Source organism: Pan troglodytes, chromosome 3 (genome assembly GCF_028858775.2).
Source record: "Pan troglodytes isolate AG18354 chromosome 3, NHGRI_mPanTro3-v2.0_pri, whole genome shotgun sequence".
NCBI classification, from domain to species: Eukaryota; Metazoa; Chordata; class Mammalia; order Primates; family Hominidae; genus Pan; species Pan troglodytes.
The window spans coordinates 2,926,864-2,946,128 of NC_072401.2; the positions used below are offsets into that span (position 1 = coordinate 2,926,864).

General features: G+C 49.7%; 1 protein-coding gene across 8 annotated transcripts in view; it reads left to right on the plus strand.

The window, feature by feature from the left end:
• The first annotated feature begins 702 nt into the window (after positions 1–702).
• FAM193A (family with sequence similarity 193 member A) overlaps positions 703–19,265 on the plus strand; it is a 196,792-nt gene continuing 178,229 nt past the window's right edge. For 2 of the 8 annotated variants that reach the window (XM_016951172.4, XM_063808593.1), the window contains exon 1: positions 896–1,045. Coding sequence is in view for 4 of the 8 variants with exons in the window: in XM_016951170.4 (XP_016806659.2) it covers positions 2,229–2,483 (255 nt within the window). In the remaining 4 variants the exon portion in view is untranslated. Of the gene's footprint in view, positions 861–895; positions 1,046–1,958; positions 2,484–2,547; positions 2,936–19,265 lie in introns of those variants that run through there. The other 6 variants (XM_054683717.2, XM_054683716.2, XM_016951170.4 and 3 more) reach the window with 6 other exon arrangements.

Here is a 19,265-nt window from a genome sequence, read left to right on the forward strand (position 1 = left end):
GGCACTATTTCGGCTTACTGCAACCCTTGCCTCCCGGGTTCAAGCGATTCTCCTGCCTCAGCCTCCCGAGTAGCTGGGATTACAAGTGTGTGCCACCATGCCCAGCTAATTTTTGTATTTGTAGTAGAGACGGGGTTTCGCTTTGCTGGCCAGGCTGTCTTGAACTCCCGGCCTCAGGTGATCCGCCCACCTCGGCCTCCCAAACTGCTGGGATTACAGGCATGAGCCAAGGCACCCAGGCCTAATGGTCATTATTGTCATTCATTGATTCAGCAAATAGTAGAGTGCTGGGTGCTCAGCCTCTTGCTTTGCAGTAGCTTGGGTGTCAGAGGTGTGTGAGGCAGGCATTCTCAGGTTCTCTCCTGCCCAATAAAACCTTTTGTCTTTGGGGATACTGGTGACATCATGAATCCCAATCCTGTGCAATGTGCTATGACAAAGGAAAGGACAGGGGTTGAGGCAAGGGGCAGGGACAGCCTATGACACTGAAAAAGAGGCCAGAAACGCATTCCTACCCGCTCTCTCAAAATCCATGTTCAGTGGCAGGATCATCCAAGACCCTGATGGGGCGGGGGGCCTTTTTTCGTCTAAGATGGTATCTGAATGGCTTTAAGGGTAGCTTTCTTCTGATCACATGAGATTTCTGCTTGTGTCGTGAAGAATGGGTCAGAGGATCAGGAGGCTGTGGCTGCAGCTGGGGCGGGTTGCGGGGACCCAGGACGAACAGTAGGGCTCGGTTAACGCTGCAAGGGGAGCCTGGCAGGCCGTACATCCCAATGCCAAGCCCGCCGCCTCTCGGCCTGACACCACCCGTGGAACCAAAAAGGGGAAATCATGTCCTTTGTGCCTCTGTGTCTGTGGTAAGCGGGGCCCTCCAGGGGGCGGAGCCGCCGGCAGGGTCCCCCCGTGGCCCGGGTCTCAGGGCAGAGCTCTGCCTGGGGCTCGCAGATGTCTGCAAGGCCGCGGAGGGAGGAGGGTCCAGACGCAAGCCCTTATTTCTGATCTGGACGTCTGCGAGGGTCTGACCCGGCTAGTCGTCCCTGAGGTGCGTGAGTGCGAGGGTGTGGGACACGGCCGGATCGTCCTAGGGCCCCGTGGATTAGCAAGGCACCGGGACCACTGCAGAGGGCTTAACGGGATAGCAGGGAGAGGGCGGGCTCGGGAAGAGCACCCTTTAGGCGAGGGGTTCTCGGGGAACCGACCGGCGTGTCCCAGCCCCAGGCCCGGTCCAAGATTCGCCGGCTCCGCCGCTGCCTCCGCACCCAGGCGGACCCCACCGCACCGCGCCCGGCTTTCCAGCGCTGCCCGAACCCCCGCCCAGCCCACGAGGCAGGGATTCTGTGGTCCTCACTGAGTCATCTGGACCAGAACTAGACTAGCCCAAGGTCACCGGGCGTTCCTGGCGAGGCCAGGGCCGCGCCGCGCCGCCCCTGGTGCATCCCGGGAGCCGCGCCGGTCTGCGGCACCTGGGCGGCGGACAGGGGCGCGGGCGGGGCGGGCGGGCAGCGGACACCGGTCGGAGAGGCGGAACTCCCTGCCGCCAGCCGCGTAGTTCGCCTCGCGGGCGGCGGCGCGGCCTCCTGCCGGCCTAGCCCTACGCCCGACCACAACGCCCAGAAGGCCGCGCGGCGCGGGCGGGACCTGCGGCGACGAGCGCGGCGGTGACATCACCGCCGCATCCAGCTCCCTGGCCCCAGCTCCTCCCAGCGCCCGGGCCCTCGGCCTCGCAAGGCCTGACGGGAATCGTGGTCCACCCCCGGGTACCCCCAGCTGCTGCACGGGCAGCACGGACTTCAGTTCCCGGCGTGTCCTGCGCGCCGAGGCACGTTAACGGCAGGAGGGGGTGGGCAAGCAAAGGGAAAAGCAGAGCCGGGGGGCGGAGTAAGGCGGGGTGGGGGTGGGGGCCCACACCCCTCCCCCTCCCCGCTGCTCCTTCCCCCTCCCCCGACGTAAACTGGGATCCCTTTCCCCTTGTGTCCGCCATATTGGACTCTAACTCTGGTCAGCCGCGGCGCCGGGACTGTGGACTCGCGGTTCCTCCCGCCCAGCGGCCTGCCCCGCAGCTCCCGCCCGCCCCAGCCCTCCCCGACCCGGACGCGACCCCGCGCAGCGCCCCCCGGCTGGCCGGAGCGCCCGTCGCCGCCGCCGCCTCAGCCTCCCCGCCTTCCCCGCCCTCCGCCGCCGCCCGCGGCCCCCGCGCCCGCTCTGCGCCCCTCTCCCCGCCCGCCATGAGCCCAGCCGACGCCAAGCGCGGGGCCAAGCGCCGGAAGAACAAGCGGGGCGGCGGCGGCGGCTCGGGCGGGGGTAACGGCGGCGCGAGCAGCGGCAAGGCCGGCCCGGCGGCGGCGCTGCGCGGCTCCCAGGCCGCGGGCCTGGCGGCCCCGGGCAGCGCGGCAGGCCTGGTGGGCGGCGCGGCGGCGGCCAACGGGCCTCTCGGCGCGGGCGCGAGCGCGGGCGGCGCCGCCCCCGGAGGCTACTTCGAGGTAAGCGGCGGCAGGGGGCAGGGGTCGATGGTGGTACGCGGTTGCCGTCCCCTCGCGCCTTGGCGGAGCTCGGCCTCCCGCTGTCGGCCCCGGGCCTGGGAGCGTGATGCTGCGGGCGGGCGGATAACGGGTCCTGCGGCGCTGCGCTTGCCGAGGTCCCGGGGCAGGGCGGCAGGTGGGCCGTGCTCGGCGTGACGCGGCCTCTGTCAGCCTCTTGAGAGGAGAACCTGAGCAGAGGCGGCGGGAGGGCTACACCGGGGCCGCCGCTCACGGCGACGGGCTGGTCCGCAGGCTGGAGCAGCCCCTCAACGGGCGGGGACGTCTCCGGGGTGCAGCTCCGCGCGCGGCGCCTCGCCTTCCTCTGGACCCGGCGGGTGATACCCGCGAGGCCCGGGCTTCTGTCGTGGCGTCTCGCCCGCTGCGGCGGTTCCAGAGCGACTGCGATTCCAGGGGTGAGCAAAGCTGCCCTTTCGCTCCCAGGGCTTTGAAATGTTTCTCTGTCCACCTTCGTTATTCCGTGCGCGTGATGATTGAGAAGGGCCTCCCGGAAGTTTTCCTTTGGTCCTCCTATGTGGTTATTTGAAATCTACCTGACAGCCACCTGGAGCTGGCAGCCCTGGCCCCTCCTCCCCCGCTTTGTTAAGTTTTCAGGGGTATTTAGTGGTTTGGTTACTCAGGTATGTATTTAGGGTTCGAACTTAAGGAATTTGAAAGGTGATTTTTTTCAGTTTTGTTTATGAAGACAGCTAGCACACATTGCACCTACCAATTATGGATTCCTGCCACTTTTATTCAACCGTTGGTCACAACATTTCAGAGGGTACACTATTTATAAGTGGGTATGCAATTGGCGCAGTCATTTCCAGTTATCCCATTGTCTGCTGAAAGAGAATAGATTTTTTTGAAAAGTTGCGTTCTTATGATGTTATTTAAACTCTTAAATTATGTAGTTTTAAAGATATTGCAATTAAAAAACGAAAGAAGCGGTGGGAGTATTTTTGTGCTAAATCATGACACAAATTGTTTTTTTTTTTTTTTTTTCTTTTGAGAACGGAGTCTCGCTCTGTCGCCCAGCCTGGAGTGCAATAATGGCGCGATCTTGGCTCACTGTAACCTCCGCCTCCCGGGTTCAAGCGATTCTCCTGCCTCAGCCTCTCGAGTAGCTGGGACTACAGGCATGCGCCACCATGCCCGGCTAATTTTTGTAGAGACAGGGTTTCACCATGTTGGCCAGGCTGGTCTCGAACTCCTGACCTCAGGTGATCCGCCCACCTTGGCGTCCCAAAGTGCTGGGATTACAGGTGTGAGCCACCGCGCCCGGCCGTTTTTATTATTATTATATTGTTACATTAGGGTCTTGGGCCGTAGTCCTGGACTTCAGTCTCCCGAGATTGCCCTCATCCAGTATCCTGGAGATCAAAACAGGCCGCAGTTCTTGGGATCAAGGATGAGTCTTGAGCGTTTGGATCTTTGGGGTTTTTAAGGGCAGTGTTTGCTGCTGTCGGGTAGGGGAGGGCCGGGGGGGGGTTTGCCTGTGCATATCCTTACACAAAATATTGATAACTTTTGGTGTAGCTGGATGTGAAATATATTCATTTCTATTGATTCAATAAAAACCAGTTGGTGGCACAATAAAATTCTTAGTTTTAGCCTTTCATACCATTTCAAGTTTTAATAATTTACATTTGCTTTGCAATACTTAGGTAAAATATAACTTTATTATTTTTATTTATTTTTTTTTGAGACAGAGTCTCACTCTGTCGCCCAGGCTGGAGTGCAGTGGTGCGATCTTGGCACACTGTAACCTCTGTCTCCCGGGTTCAAGCGATTCTCCTGCCTAACCCTCCCAAGTAGCTGGGACTACAGGTACCTGCCACCATGCCTGGCTAATTTTTTTTGTATTTTTAGTAGAGACAGGGATTCACTATGTTGGGCAGGCTGGTCTTGAAGTCCTGACCTCCTGATCCACCTGCTTTGGCCTCTCAAAGTCCTGGAATTACAGGCGTGAGCCACCGTGCCCACCCCTACCTTTATTATTTTTGTCGCGTTATTCAAAATCAGATAACTGTATGCCTATTATTATTAAGATAGGGTCTTGCTATGTTGCCTAGGCTGGCCTTGAGCTTGTGGGCTCAAGGGATCCCTCTCATCTTAGTTTTACTAATTACTAAGGGCACAGACCCTCCTTGCCACTGTGCCCACCTGTGTATTATTTTTGACAGGACTGTGATATTCTGTTAAACTAGTATGCATCAGGGTTTTGTTGTTTTAAAAGAGACACGATCTCTCTCGGTTGCATAGGCTAGAGTACAGTTGCCTGGTCATAGCTCACTGTAACCTCCAATTTCTGGGCTAAGCAGTCCTTCCATGTAGCTAGGACTCTAGGTATGTGCCACCATGCCTGGCTAATTTTTTCTTTTAATATAGAGACAGGGTCTCACTATGTTACCCAGGCTTGTCTTGAACTCTTGACCTCAAGTGATCCTCCCATCTCTGCCTCCCAAAGTGCTGGGATTACAGGCCTGAGCCACTGCACCTGGCCTATTCAAGGTTTTTGACCATGACCCACTCTTATGACCCACTCCAAGAAATAAAATCCGTTAAGATCTAGGAAACATACACATAAACACAAAAATTTCACAAAACATTTTAGGGCCGGGCACCGTGGCTCATGCCTGTAATTCCAGCACTTCGGGAGGCCGAGGTGGGTGGATCACCTGAGGTCAGGAGTTCGAAACCAGCCTGGTTGACAGATGATGAAACCCCAGAGATGGTGAAACCCTGTCTCTACTGAAAATACAAAAATTAGCCAGGCGTGGTGGTGTGCACTTGTAATCCCAGCTACTCGGGAGACTGAGGCAGGAGAATTGCTTGAACCTGGGAGATGTAGGTTGCAGTGAGCTGAGATCTAATCATTGCACTACTGCCTGGGCAACAAGAGTGAAACTCTGTCTCAAAAAAAAAAAAAAAAATCCCATCCTTGTTGACACGGTGAGACCTCATCTCTGCTAAAAATACAAAAAATGGCCGGGCGCAGTGGCTCACGCCTGTAATCCCAGCACTGTGGGAGGCCGAGGCAGGCGGATCACGAGGTCAGGAGATCGAGACCATCCTGGCTAACACAGTGAAACCCGTCTCTAGTAAAAATACAAAAAATTAGCCGGGCGTGGTGGCGGGCACCTGTAGTCCCAGCTACTCCGGAGGCTGAGGCAGGAGAATAGTGTGAACCTGGGAGGCGGAGCTTGCAGTGAGCCGAGATCGCGCCACTGCACTCCAGCCTGGGCGACAGAGCGAGACTCCGTCTCAAAACAAACAAACAAACAAACCCCAAAAAATTAGCCAGGCGTGGTGGCGGGCGCCCTGTAGTCCCAGCTACTCCGGGGGCTGAGGCAGGAGAATGGCATGAACCCAGGAGGCTGAGCTTGCAGTGAGCCGAGATGGCGCCACTGCACTCCAGCCTGGGTGACAGAGTGAGACTCCGTCTCAAAAAAACAAACAAACGAACAAAAACGAAAAAACAGGCCGGGTGCGGTGGCTCACACCTGTAATCCCAGCACTTTGGGAGGCTGAGGCAGGTGGATCACTGAGGTTAGGAGTTTCAGACCAGCCTGGCCAATGTGATGAAACCCCATCTCTACTAAAAATACAAAGAATAGCCGGGAATAGTGGTGGATGCCTGTAATCCCAGCTACTCCGGACGCTGAGGCTGGAGAATCACTTGAACCTGGGAGACGGAGGTTGCAGTGAGCCCAGATCACATCACTACACTCTAGCCTGGGCGACAGCGCAAGACTGTCTCAAAATCCGTCTCAAAAAAAAAAAAAAAGGGCAGGCGCAGTGGCTGACACCTATAATCCTAGCACTTTGGGAAGCCGAGGCAGGAGGATCAGCTGAGGTCAGGAGTTTGAGACCAGCCTGAGAAACATGGAGAAACCCTGTCTCTACTAAAAATACAAAATTAACTGGGTGTGGTGGCGCATGCCTGTAATCCTAGCTACTCAGGAGGCTGAGGCAGGAGAATCGCTTGAACCTGGGAGGTGGAGATTGTCATGCCAGCTACTCTGGAGGCTGAGGCAGGAGAATCGCTTGAACCTGGGAGGTGGAGATTGTCATGAGCTGAGATTGTGCCATTGCACTCCAGCCTGGGCAACAAAAGCGAAACTCTGTCTCAAAAAATAACAAAAAACAAACAAAATATTTTAATACTTTTCTGATCTTTTCTGTTCCATGTAATCTCATTAATAAAATCTGGGTTATAGTCCACAGAATTAGTTCATTGTGTACTTTTTTTTTTTTTTTTTGAGACAGAGTCTCGCTCTGTCACCAGGCTGGAGAGCAGTGGCGTGATCTTGACTCACTGCAACCTCCACCTCCTGGGTTCAAGTGATTCTCCTGCCTCAGCCTCCTGAGTAGCTGGGACTACGGGCGCGTGCCACCACGCCCAGCTAATTTTTGTATTTTTAGTAGAGACAGGGTTTCACCATGTTGGCTAGGATGGTTTCTCTTTCTTGACGTTGTAATCCACCCACCTTGGCCTCCCAAAGTGCTGGGATTATGGGTGTGACCCACCGCAGCCTCTCACTTGTGTACTATTGAGTTGTGTGCTGCACCTTGACAGTTGCTTTTACTGTATTTTAAGCTTTTAAAATATGCCATCATCTTTTATGGTATTTTATTTTATTTTTGAGACAGAGTCTTGCTCGGTCGCCCAGGCTGGAGTGCAGTGGCGCCATCTCGGCTCACTGCAACTTCTGCCTCCGGAGTTCAAGTGATTCCTCCTGAGTTCAAGTGATTCTCCTGCCTCAGCCTCCCGAGTAGCTGAGACTACAGGAGTGCACCACCACACCTGGCAATTTTTTTTTTTTTTTCAAGACAGAGTCTCACTGCGTCACCCCAGCTGGAGTACAGTGGGGTGATCTTAGCTCACTGCACCTTCCGCCTCCTGGGTTCAAGTGATTCTTTTGCCTCAGCCTCCTGAGTAGCTGGGATTACAGGCATGTGCCACCACACTTGGGTAATTTTTGTATTTTTAGTAGAGACGGGGTTTCACCATGTTGGTCTAGAACTCCTGACCTTGTGATCCACATGCCTTGGCCTCCCAAAGTGCTGGGATTACAGGCGTGAGCAACCACGCCCAGCCATTTTTTGTATTTTTAGTAGAGACGGGGTTTCACCTTGTTGGCCAAGCTGGTCTCGAACTCCTGACCTCAAGTGATCTATCTACCTGCCTCGGCCTCCAAAAGTGCTGGAATTACAGGCGTGAGCCACTGCACCTGGCCGATATTTTAAACTTTTAAAGCTGTCTTTAGTTTTTAAGTTTCTTTGTAAGTATTTTAATAATTGTTCATTAAAGAAACTCTTTATGGTAACTGGGGTAAAATATTCTTGACACAGATCACAGAAAGTCTTAATGTAATTCTGAAGCCTCTGAATTGTTTCCCCACAGATGGTGAGCTTTTTGGAGTACCTTGTATGGTGCAAAATGGCACCCAAAACAGTATCAACCAGAAACAGTGAGTGGTTTCTGGCCCTATGGTTCCCAGGGAGGCTTTCTGAGTCCCGGCAAGCAGCCTCTACACTCCGTAGTCACCAGGCCAGAAGGTGGATAAGAGAGAAGGCCGAGTGGAAGGACTGTCTTGATTTTCAGGAGTGGTCACAGTCCCACTGTCCTGTGTGCGGGACACAGCACTATGTGTTATACCCAGGACCACCTTCATCGAGGTGGCTGCTGAGCCAAAGAGGGTGTTTCTGCATGTGGGTAGCTTCAACAAAGGAGGAGGACCATGGGAGAAGTAGGAAAACATAACTTAGCTTATAGGGTCTTTGACTCAAAACAGAATTCTTATACACAAAGCTTGGGGAACCACAAATTTGTTAGGCTCTGTTCCATGGGCAAGGTATCAACCTTGCGCTACCTCAGTTTTCTTTTCTTCTTTTTTTTTTTAAATGGAGTCTCGCTCTGTCACCCAGGCTGGAGTGCCCTGGCGCAATCTTGGCTCACTGCAACCTCCGCCTCCCGGGTTCAAGTGATTCTCCTGCCTCAGCCTCCCAGGTCGCTGGGGCTACTGGTGTGTGCCACTATGCCCAGCTTATTTTTTGTATTTTTAGTAGAGACAGGGTTTCATCATGTTAGCCAGGATGGTCTCAATCTCCTGACGTCGTGATGTACCCGCCTCGGCCTCTCAAAGTGCTAGGATTACGGTGTGAGCCACTGCATTTGGCCACTACCTTGGGTTTCTTAATGATGGGGCACCACAGGCTTGGTGGCTCATACCTATAATCCCAGCATTTAGGGAGGCCAGGGTGGGAGGATCACTTGAGTCCAGGAGTTTGAGATCAGCCTGGGTGACGTGGAGAGACCCTCCCCGCCACTGCTCTACAAAAAATTAAAATAAAAATTAGCCACCATAGGGACCGGGCATAGTGGCTCACGCCTGTAATCTTAGCACTTTGGGAGGCTGAGGTGGGCAGATCACTTGATGTCAGGAGTTTGAGACCAGCCTGGCCAACATGGAGAAACCCCATCTCTACTAAAAAATGCAAAAATTAGCCAGGCATGGTGACGAGCGCCTGTAATCTCAGCTACTCAGGAGGCTGAGACATGAGAATCGCCTGAACCCGGGGTGGGGGGTGCAGGGCTGAGGTTGCAGTGAGCAGAGATCACACCATTGCACTTCAGCCTGCACAAAAGAATGAGACATTGTCTCAAAAAAAAAAAAACCAATAAAAACCCAAAAAATTAGCCACCATACAGCGTATCCTCTGCTTTGATGGTATGATCGTTGTATAAACAATGCTGGTATGATTATTATGGATCTTTGGGGTACATCAGGGTGCACTTAGAAGCCTTCCCTGTATTGTAGAAATTGCGACCATGGTGAAATTAGGTTATCATTAACTCTAGTTCATATTTGCCTAGTGACCTGAGGAAATAGGTTGAAGAAAAATGTAGAACTTCCTGTGTCTTAACTAAAATTAACAATTTTAACTTTTAAAAGTTTAAATGGTTACCATACACGCTTTAGAAATGGTGTACCTGCAGAGAGCATGTCTGTGATTCAGTATTTTTTCTATGTGTACACCTATGTAATAAATATATCAAGATAAAGAATATAGGTTGGCACAGTGGCCCATAGCCATGATCCCAGCACTTTGGAAGGCCGAGGTGGGAGAATCACTTGAGGCCAGGAGTTCAGGACCAGCTTGAGCTATGTAGTGAGACTCTGTCTCAACAAAAAACTTAATTCTAATTAGCCTGGCCAGGCGCTGTGGCTCACACCTGTAATCCCAGCACTTTGAGAGGCCGAGGTGGAAGGATCACGAGGTCAGGAGTTTGAGCCAAGCCTGGCCAACATGGTAAAACCCCATTCTCTACTAAAAATACAAAAAAATTAGCTGGGTGTGGTGGTGGGCGCCTGTAATCCTAGCTACTCGGGAGGCTGAGGCAGGAGAATTGCTTGAACCCAGGAGGCAGAGGTTGCAGTGAGCCCAGATCGGGCCACTGCACTCCAGACTGGGTGACAGAGCAAGACTCTGTCTCTGAAAGAAAAAAAGAATTAGCCTGGTGTGGTGGTGTATACCTGTAATCCCAGTTACGTAGGAGGCTCAGGCTAGAGAATTGCTTGAGCTCAGGAGTCTGAGGGTTACAGTGAGCTGTGGTTGTACCACAACAGCACTTCAACCTGGGTGACAGGGAGACCTTATCTTAAAAAAAAACAAAAAAGACTATAGATAGAACAATTTTCCAGATGTTCCCTCGTCCCCTTCATGGTCGTTTCTACTACTGATCTCATCTGTATCCTTTAAAAGGATTTTGCCTTTGAATTTCTTTCTTTCTTTCTTTCTTTCTTTCTTTCTTTTTTGAGACGGAGTCTCCCTCTGTCACCCAGGCTGGAGTGCAGTGGCGTGATCTCGGCTCACTGCAACCTCCGCCTCCTGGGTTCAAGTGATTCTCCTGCCTCAGCCTCCCGAGTAGCTGGGATTACAGGCATGCGCCGCCATGCCCAGCTAATTTTCGTATTTTTAGTAGAGATGGGGTTTCACCATGTTGGCCAGGCTGGCCTTGAACTCCTGACCTCAGGTGATCTGCCAGCCTCAGCCTCCCAAAGTGCTGGGATTTCAGACGTGAGCCACCACGCCAGGCCCTCTCTTTGAATTTCATAGAACAAGAATTTTTGTGCTAGGGCTCTTTGGCTCAACATTATATTTGAGATGCATCTGTGTTGTTGTCCTAGCAGTGGATCTTTTTTTTTTCATGGCATGTAAACTTACTGTTGTGTTAATATTTCACAATTCATCTCACCATTCTAATGGACATTTGGATTGTTTTATGGCTGCTATGAGTCAACTGATGTGTCTATTCCTTTCTGTACATGTGTTTTGGTGGACATGAGCACTCGGTCATATGGCTGGGGGTAGAATTGCTGGGTGTACTTCGATTTGACTTTAGTAGATACTGCCAGATAGTTTTCCTAAATGGTACTGTTATATGCTAATTTTTAGAAATTAACATGTAGCAAAATTGATACTAATTAAAAAATTTTTTTGAAACAGCCTCTGACTCTGTTGCCTTGGCTGGAATGCAGTGTTATGACAATGGCTCATTGTAGCCTCAGCCTGTCCTGCTCAAGCAGTGCTCCTACCTCAGCCTCCCAGGTAGCTGGGACTACAGGTGTGCACCACCATGCCTGGCTAATTAAAAAAAAAAAATTAAGGCCAGGTGCGGTGGCTCACGCCTGTTATCCCAGCACTTTGGGAGGCTGAGGCGGGCGGATTACGAGGTCAGGAGTTTGAGACCAGCCTGACCAACATGGTGAAATCGTGTCTCTACTAAAAATACAAAAATTAGCCGGGTGTGGTAGCAGGCGCCTGTAATCATAGCTACTCGGGAGGCTGAGGCAGGAGAATTGCTTGAACCCAGGAAGCAGAGGTTGCAGTGAGCCGAGATTGTGCCACTGCACTCCAGCCTGGGGGACAGAGCAAGACTCCATCTCAAAAAAAAAAAATTTTTTTTTTTTTGTAAAGATGGGGTCCCACTGTGTTTCCCAAGCTGATCTCAAACTCCTGGGCTCAAGCAGTCCTCCTACCTTGGCCTCCCAAAGTTTTGGGATTACAGGTGTAGGCTACTGTCCCAGCCAAAATTGAATGTTTAAAATGTGCATTTTGCATTTGAATTTTAACAACTGTAGATTCATATATCTACTACCACAATCAGGATACAGAACAGTTTAATTGTTCACAAAAACTCCCTCATGTTATAGTTACACTCTCCCCAACTCCTAAAGTCTTGGCAGCCATTACTGTGTTGCTTGGTATGATTTTATCTTTTGGATAAGTCCTGTAAATGGACTCATACAGTGTGTAGTCTTTTCAGGAAGGTTTATTTCACTCAGCATAATGACTTTGAGATTCATCCAAGTTGTTGCATGTATCAGTAGCTTGTTCTTTTTTACTGCTGTGTAGTATTCTGTTGTATAAATGTACCACAGTTTGTCCATTTTTCCGTTGGTGGACATTGGGGTTGTTTTGAGGTTTTGGTGATTATAAATAGAGTTGCCATAAACATGTCTATACAGGATTTTTGTGTGAAAGTAAATTTCAATTTTCTAGGTAAATACCAAGGAGTAGGAGCTGGTCATATGGTAACATTATGTGAAACCGCTGAACTGTTATCCAGAGTGGATAATACCATTTTGCCTACTCACAGCAATGTCTGAGAGTTCTGGTTGCTCTGCATCCTTGCTAGCACTTGAGATTTTCAGTGGTTTTTGTTTACACTATTATTATTAATATTTTTTTAGTAGAGATGGGGTTTTGCCATGTTGCCCAAGCTGGTCTCAAACTCCTGAGCTCAGGCAGTCTACCGGTCTGGCCTCCCGAAGTGCTAGGATTACAGGTATAAGCCCTGGCCTAAACTGTTTTTTAAAAAACGCTTTTTGTGGGCTGGGCGTGGTGGCTCACGCCTGTAATTCCAGCACGTTGGGAGGCCGAGGCAGGTGGATCACTGGAGGTCAGGAGTTTGAGACCAGCCTGGCCAAGGTGGTGAAACCCCGTCTCTACTAAAAATACAAAAAGTAGCTGGTTGCGGTGGCACACACCTGTAATTCCAGTTACTCGGGAGGTTGAGTTGAGGCAAGAGACTTGCTTGAACCTGGGAGGTGAAGGTTGCTATGAGCCAAGATCACACTACTGCACTCCAGCCTGGGCAACAAGAGCGAGATTCTTGTCTCAAAAAATAATAATAACAATAATAATAATAATTCTTTTTGTGGAAATGGGGTCTCACTATGTTGCCCAGGCTGATGTCTATCTCCAGGGCTCCAGCGATCCTCCCACCTTGGCTTCCCAGTGTTGGGATTACAGGCGTGAGCCACCGCACCCAGCCTTAAACTAGACAGACAGACAGACAGTTTATAATTCCTGACCTTAGTGTGTGTGTGTGTATGTATGTATGTATGTATTTTTTTTTTTTTTTTTTTTTTTGGAAGTGGAGTCTCACCCTTTTGCCCAGGCTGGAGTGCAGTGGTGCGATCTTGGCTCCCTGCAACGTCTGCCTCCTTGGTTCAAGCAATTCTCCTGCCTCAGCCTCCCCAGTAGCTAGGATTACAGATGTGCATCACCACCTGGCTAATTTTGTAGTTTCAGTAGAGATGGGATTTCACCATGTTGGCCAGGCTGGTCTCGAACTCTTGAACTTAAGTGATCTGCCCACCTTGGCCTCCCAAAGTGCTGGGGTTGCAGGCATGAGCCACTGAGCCTGGCCTCTTAATATTTTAATAAATAGGTCTGTAGTGGTATCATAGTTTTAATTTGTATCTCCCTGGTGCCTAATAATATTAAACATGTTTCCTGTGTTTATTTGCCATTCCTGTATCCTCTTGGGAGCAGTGTTTTATCAAGACTTTGCCTATTTTTTTTTTTTTTGAGACAAAGTCTTGCTCTTGTCCCCAGGCTGGAGTGCAGTGGCACGATCTCGGCTCACTGCTACCTCTGCCTCCTGGGTTCAAGTGATTCTCCTGCCTCAGCCTCCCGAGTAGCTGGGATTACAGGCGCCTGCCACCACGCCTGACTAATTTGGTATTTTTAGTAGAGATGGGGCTTCACCATGTTGGCCAGACTGGTCTTGAACTCCTGACCTCAGATTATCCGCCCGCCTCGGCCTCCCAAAGTACTGGGATTTCAGGGGTGAGCCACCATGCCCGGCCTACTTTGCCTATTTTTTGAAAGTTCTCCATGATTCTGAATTCAAATCCTTTGTCATATATAATTTGCCAACATTTTCTTCAACTCTGTAGCTTATCTTTTTATTGAGACAGTGTCTCATTCCGTCACCCAGGCTGGAGTGTGGTGGCATGATCTCGGCTCACTGCAGCCTCCGCCTCCCAGATTCAAGCGATTCTCATGCCTCAGCCTCCTGAGTAGCTGGAGTTATAGGGATGTGCCACCGCGCCTGGCTAATTTTTGTATTTTTAATAGAAATGGGGTTTCACCATATTGGCCATGCTGGTCTTGAACTTCTGACCTCAAGTGATCTACCGGCCTCAGCCTCCCAAAGTGCTGGGATTATAGGTGTGAGCCACCGGACCCAACCTGTTAACTGGTTTTTTGCAGAGAAAAAAAAATGTGAATGAAGTTCTGTTTACCAGTTTTTTCTTTTGTGGATCATGGTTTTGGTGTCATTTCTAAGATCTCTGTTTTAGCTCAAGGTTATGAAGATTTTTTTCCTTCTATGTTCTAAAAACTTTTTAGTTTACTTTTTTGTTTTTTTTGTTTGTTTGTTTTTGGTCAGACAGAGTCTCATTCTGTTGCCCAGGCTGGAGTGTAGTGGTGTGATCTCGACTCACTGCAACCTCCGCCTCCCAGTTTAAGTGATTCTTGTGCCTCAGCCTCCTGAGTAGCTGGAATTACAGGCATGTGCCATCATGCCTGGCTAATTTTTGTATATTTAGTAGAGATGGTGTTTCACCATGTTGGCCATGCTGGTCTTGAACTCCTGACCTTAAGTGATGGGCCCACCTCAGCCTCCCAAAGTGCTGGGATACAGGTGTGAGCCACTGCACCCAGGCTGTAAACCGGTTTTTTGCAGAGGAAAAAATATTAATGTGAATGAAGTTCAATTTATCAATTTTTTTCTGTGTGGATCATGGTTTTGGTGTCATTTCTAAGATCTCCATTTTAGCTCCAGGTTATGACGATTTTTTTCCTTCTATGTTTTCTTCTAAAAATTTTATAGTTTTACTTTTTTGTTTTCTTTGAGATGGAGTCTCACTCTGTCTCCCAGGCTGGGGTGCAGTGACGCCATCTCGGCTCACTGCAACCTCTGCCTCCTGAGTTCAAGCGATTTTTCTGCCTCACCCTCCCAAGTAGCTGGGACTACAGGCATGCACCACTGCACCTGGCTAATTTTTTGTATTTTTAGTAAAGATGGGATTTCACCATATTGGCCAGGCTGATCTCGAACTCCTGACCTTGTGATCTGCCCTCCTTGGCTTCCCAAAGTGCGGGGATTACAGGCGTGAGCCACCGCACCTGGCTTTTTTTTTTTTTTTTTTAATTTTAATTTTTGAGACAGAGTCTCGCTCTGTGGCCCAAGCTGAAGTTTAGTGCCATGATTTCTGCTCACTGCAACCTCTGCCACCTGAGTTCATGTGATTCTTGTGCCTCAGCCTCACAGGTAGCTGAGACTGTAGTGGTGCCAGGTGTGCACCACCACTCCTGGCTAATTTTTGTACTTTTAGTAGAGACGGGGTTTCGTCACGTTGGCCAGGCTGATCTCGAACTCCTGGCCTCTAGTCATCTACCTGCCTTGGCCTCTCAAAGTGCTGGCATTACAGGCGTGAGCCACCACACCCAGCCTAGACTGTTAATGTCGTAGGTGACATTATTGATTTTGGATATTGAACCAGCTTTACATTCCTAGAATGAACCCCTCTTGGTCGTTTGTTTGTTTGTTTGTTTGTTTATTTTTGAGGCAGAGTTTCGCTCTTGGTGCCCAGGCTGCAGTGCAATGGCACGATCTCGGCTCACTGCAACCTCCGCCTCCCGGGTTCAAGCGATTCTCCTGCCCCAGCCTCCCGAGTAGCTGGGATTACAGGCATAAGCCACCACACCCAGCTAATTTTGTATTTTTAGTACAGACGGGGTTTCTCCATGTTGGTCAGGCTGGTCTTGAACTCCCAACCTGAGGTGATCTGCCCACCTCGGCCTCCCAAAGTGCTGGGATTACAGGCATGAGCCACCACGCCTGTTGGTTGTTTTTTTTTTTTTCAATTTATATTTTTATTTATTTATTTATTTATTTATTTAGAGATGAGTCTTGCTCTGTCGCCCAGGCTGGAGTGCAGTGGCGCCATCTCGGCTCACTGCAAGCTCTGCCTCCCGGGTTCACGCCATTCTCCTGCCTCAGCCTCCCAAGTAGCTGGGACTGCAGGCGTCCGCCACCACACCCGGCTAATTTTTTATATTTTTAGTAGAGATGGGGTTTCACCATGTTAGCCAGGGTGGTCTTGATCTCTTGACCTCGTGATCCGCCTGCCTTGGCCTCCTAAAGTGCTGGGATCACAGGTGTAAGCCCTGCCTGGTCATTTATTTTTTAATTGCTAGACTTAAATTCACTAAATTTTATTAAGCATTATTGGTCTGTTTTCATGAGGGATGTTTGTCACTAGCTTTCTTAAATTGTTTTTGCCTGATTTTGGTTTTACAGGTTGAATATCCCTTATCTCAAATGTTTGGAACCAGAAGTCTTTTGGATTTCAGATAATTTCAGATTTGGGAATATTTGCATTATGCTGATTTAGCACACCAAATCTGAAAATCTGAAATCAGAAATGTTCCAGTGAATTTTTCCGTTGAGTGTCATGTCAGTGCTGAAAAAGTTTCAGATTTTGAAGCATTTCAGATTTTGGATTTTTGCATTTGGAATGCTTAATCTGTAGTATTAATGCTGGCTTCATTAAAGTAAGATGGGAATTATTTCTTTCTCTATGTTAGTATCTGATTTTCAAGGAATTGGTTCATTTCATCTAAGTATTTGAATTTATGTGTATAGAGTTGTCTGCAGTATTGCTTTATTATCCTTTTAATGTCTGTGGGAGTCTGTAGTGATGTCTGCCCTTTCATTCCTGATATTAGTAACTTGTTTTTACCTTTTATTCTTCCTTGCCAGTCTTAATAGAGGTTTCATCATTTTTTAAACCTTTTTGAAGAACCAGCTGTTGGTTTTACTGATTTTTCTCTGTTTTTCCGTTTTCAGTGTGTTTGATTTTTTTTTAAACACTTTGCCTTATTATTTGCTTTGGGTTTGTTTTTTATTTTTATTTTTATGTTTTATTTTATTTTAAGAGGCAGGGTCTTGTACGGTCTCCTAGTCTGGAGTGCTGTGGCTTGATCATAGCTCACTGTAACCTTGAACTCCTGGACTCAAGGGATCCTCCCACCTCAGCCTCCTGAGCGGCTGGGACTACAGGTGCAAGCCATCATGTCTGGGTAAATTTTTTCTTTTTGTTTTTTTTTTTTTTCGAGACAGTCTTGCTCTGTCGCCCAGCCTGGAGTGCAGTGGCTGGATCTCGGCTCACTGCAAGCTCCGCCTCCTGGGTTTACGCCATTCTCCTGCCTCAGCCTCCGGAGTAGCTGGGACTACAGGTGCCCACCACCATGCCCGACTAATTTTTTGTATTTTTAGTAGAGACGGGGTTTCATCGTGTTAGCTAGGATGATCTCGATCTCCTGACCTCGTGATCCGCCCGCCTCGGCCTCCCAAAGTGCTGGGATTACAGGCGTGAGCCACCGCGCCCGGCTGATTTTTTTTGGTATTTTTTGTAGAGACGGGGTTTTGCCATGTTGCTCACGCTGGTGTTTAACTCCTGAGTTTAAGCAATCTGCCCACCTCTGCCTCCCAAAGTGCTGGGATTATAGGCGTGAGCCACCGTGCCTGGGCTTTTCTAATGTGAATATTTAATGCTATAAACTTCTCTCTGAGCCATACTTAAGCTGTATCCCACAAATTTTGGTATGTTGAACTTTCTTTTCTTTTCTTTTCTTTTTGAGACGGAGTCTCGCTCTGTCCCCATGCTGGAGTGCAGTGACACGATTTCTGCTCACTGCAAGCTCCGCCTCCTGGGTTCATGCCATTCTCCTGCCTCAGCCTCCTGAGTAGCTGGGACTACAGGCGCCCACCACCATTCCTGGCTAATTTTTTGTATTTTTAGTAGAGACGGGGTTTCACCGTGTTAGCCAGGATGGTCTTGATCTCATGACCTCGGGATCCGCCCGCCTTGGCCTCCCAGAGTGCTGGGATTACAGGTGTGAGCCACCGCGCCCGGCCACAGAACTTTCATTTTTTTTTTTTTTTGAGACAGAGTCTTGTTCCATCGTCCAGGCTGGAGTGCAGTGGTGCAGTCTTGGCTCACTGCAACCTCTGCCTCCCAGCCTCAAGCAATTCTCCTCCCTCAGTCTCTTAAGTAGCTGGGATTACAGGCGCCCACCACCATGCTCAGTTAATTTTTTGTATTTTAGTGGAGTCAAGGTTTTGCCATGTTGGTCAGGCTGTTGTCAAACTCCTGATCTCAAGTGATCCACCGGCCTCGGTCTCCCAGCGTGCTGGGATTACGGGCTTGAGCCACTGTGCCTGGCCGAAGTTTCATTTTCATTCAGTTTAAAACACTTTCTAGCTGGGTATGGTGTTGTATGCTGTAGCTCCAGCTACTCAGTAGGCTGAGGCAGGAGGACCACTTGAGCTCAGGGGTTCCAGGCTGTAAAGCGCGATGATAGGACCTGTGAATAGCCAGCCATTGCACTCAAGCTAGGTCCACATAGCAAGATCCCGTCTCTGAAATAATTAAGTAAAGTTCTAATTTCCCTTCTTTTTGTTTTTTTGGTTTTTTTGAGGCGGAGTCTCACACTGTCGCCAGGTTAGAGTGCAGTGGTGCGATTTCGGCTCACCGCAACCTCTACCTCCCGGGTTCAAGAGATTCTCCTGCCTCAGCCCCCTGAGTAGCTGGGACTACAGGCGCGTACCACCATGCCTGGCTAATTTTTGTATTTTTAGTAGAGATGGGGTTTCCCCATGTTGGCCAGGATGGTCTCCATCTCTTTACCTCGTGATCTGCCCGCCTTGGCCTCCCAAAGTGCTGGGATTACAGGCGTGACTTCTCCTTTGACTTACAGTTTATTTATAAGTTGATATGGTTTGGCTATGTTCCCACCCAAATCTTGTCTTGAATTGTGGCTCCCACAATTCTCGTGTGTTGTGGGAGGGACCTGGTGGCAGGTAATTGAATCATGCATGTAGGTCTTTCCCGTGCTGTTCTCTGTGATGGTAAATAAGTCTCACGAGATCTGATGGTTCTGTGAGTGGGAGTTTCCCTGGGCAAGCTCTCTCTCTTTGCCTGCCGCCATCCATGTAAGACCTGACTTGTTCCTCCTTGCCTTCCACCGTGATTGTGAGGCCTCCCCAGGCATGTGGAGCTCTTTTTAAACTTTTTTTTCCCAGTCTTGGGTATGTCTTCATCAGCAGTGTGAAAATGGATTAATACAGAAGTGTGCTGTTTAATTCTGTTATCTCTCCCTTTTATTTATTTATTTTTTTGAGACTAGGTCTTACTCTGTCACCCAGGCTGGAGTGCAGTGGCACGATCTCGGCTCACTGCAACCTCTGCCTCCCGGATTCAAGTGATTCTCCTGCCTCAGCCTCCCTAGTAGCTGGGATTACAGGTGCCCACCACTGTGCCCAGCTAAGTTTTGTATTTTTAGTAGAGACGGGATTTCACCACGTTGGCCAGG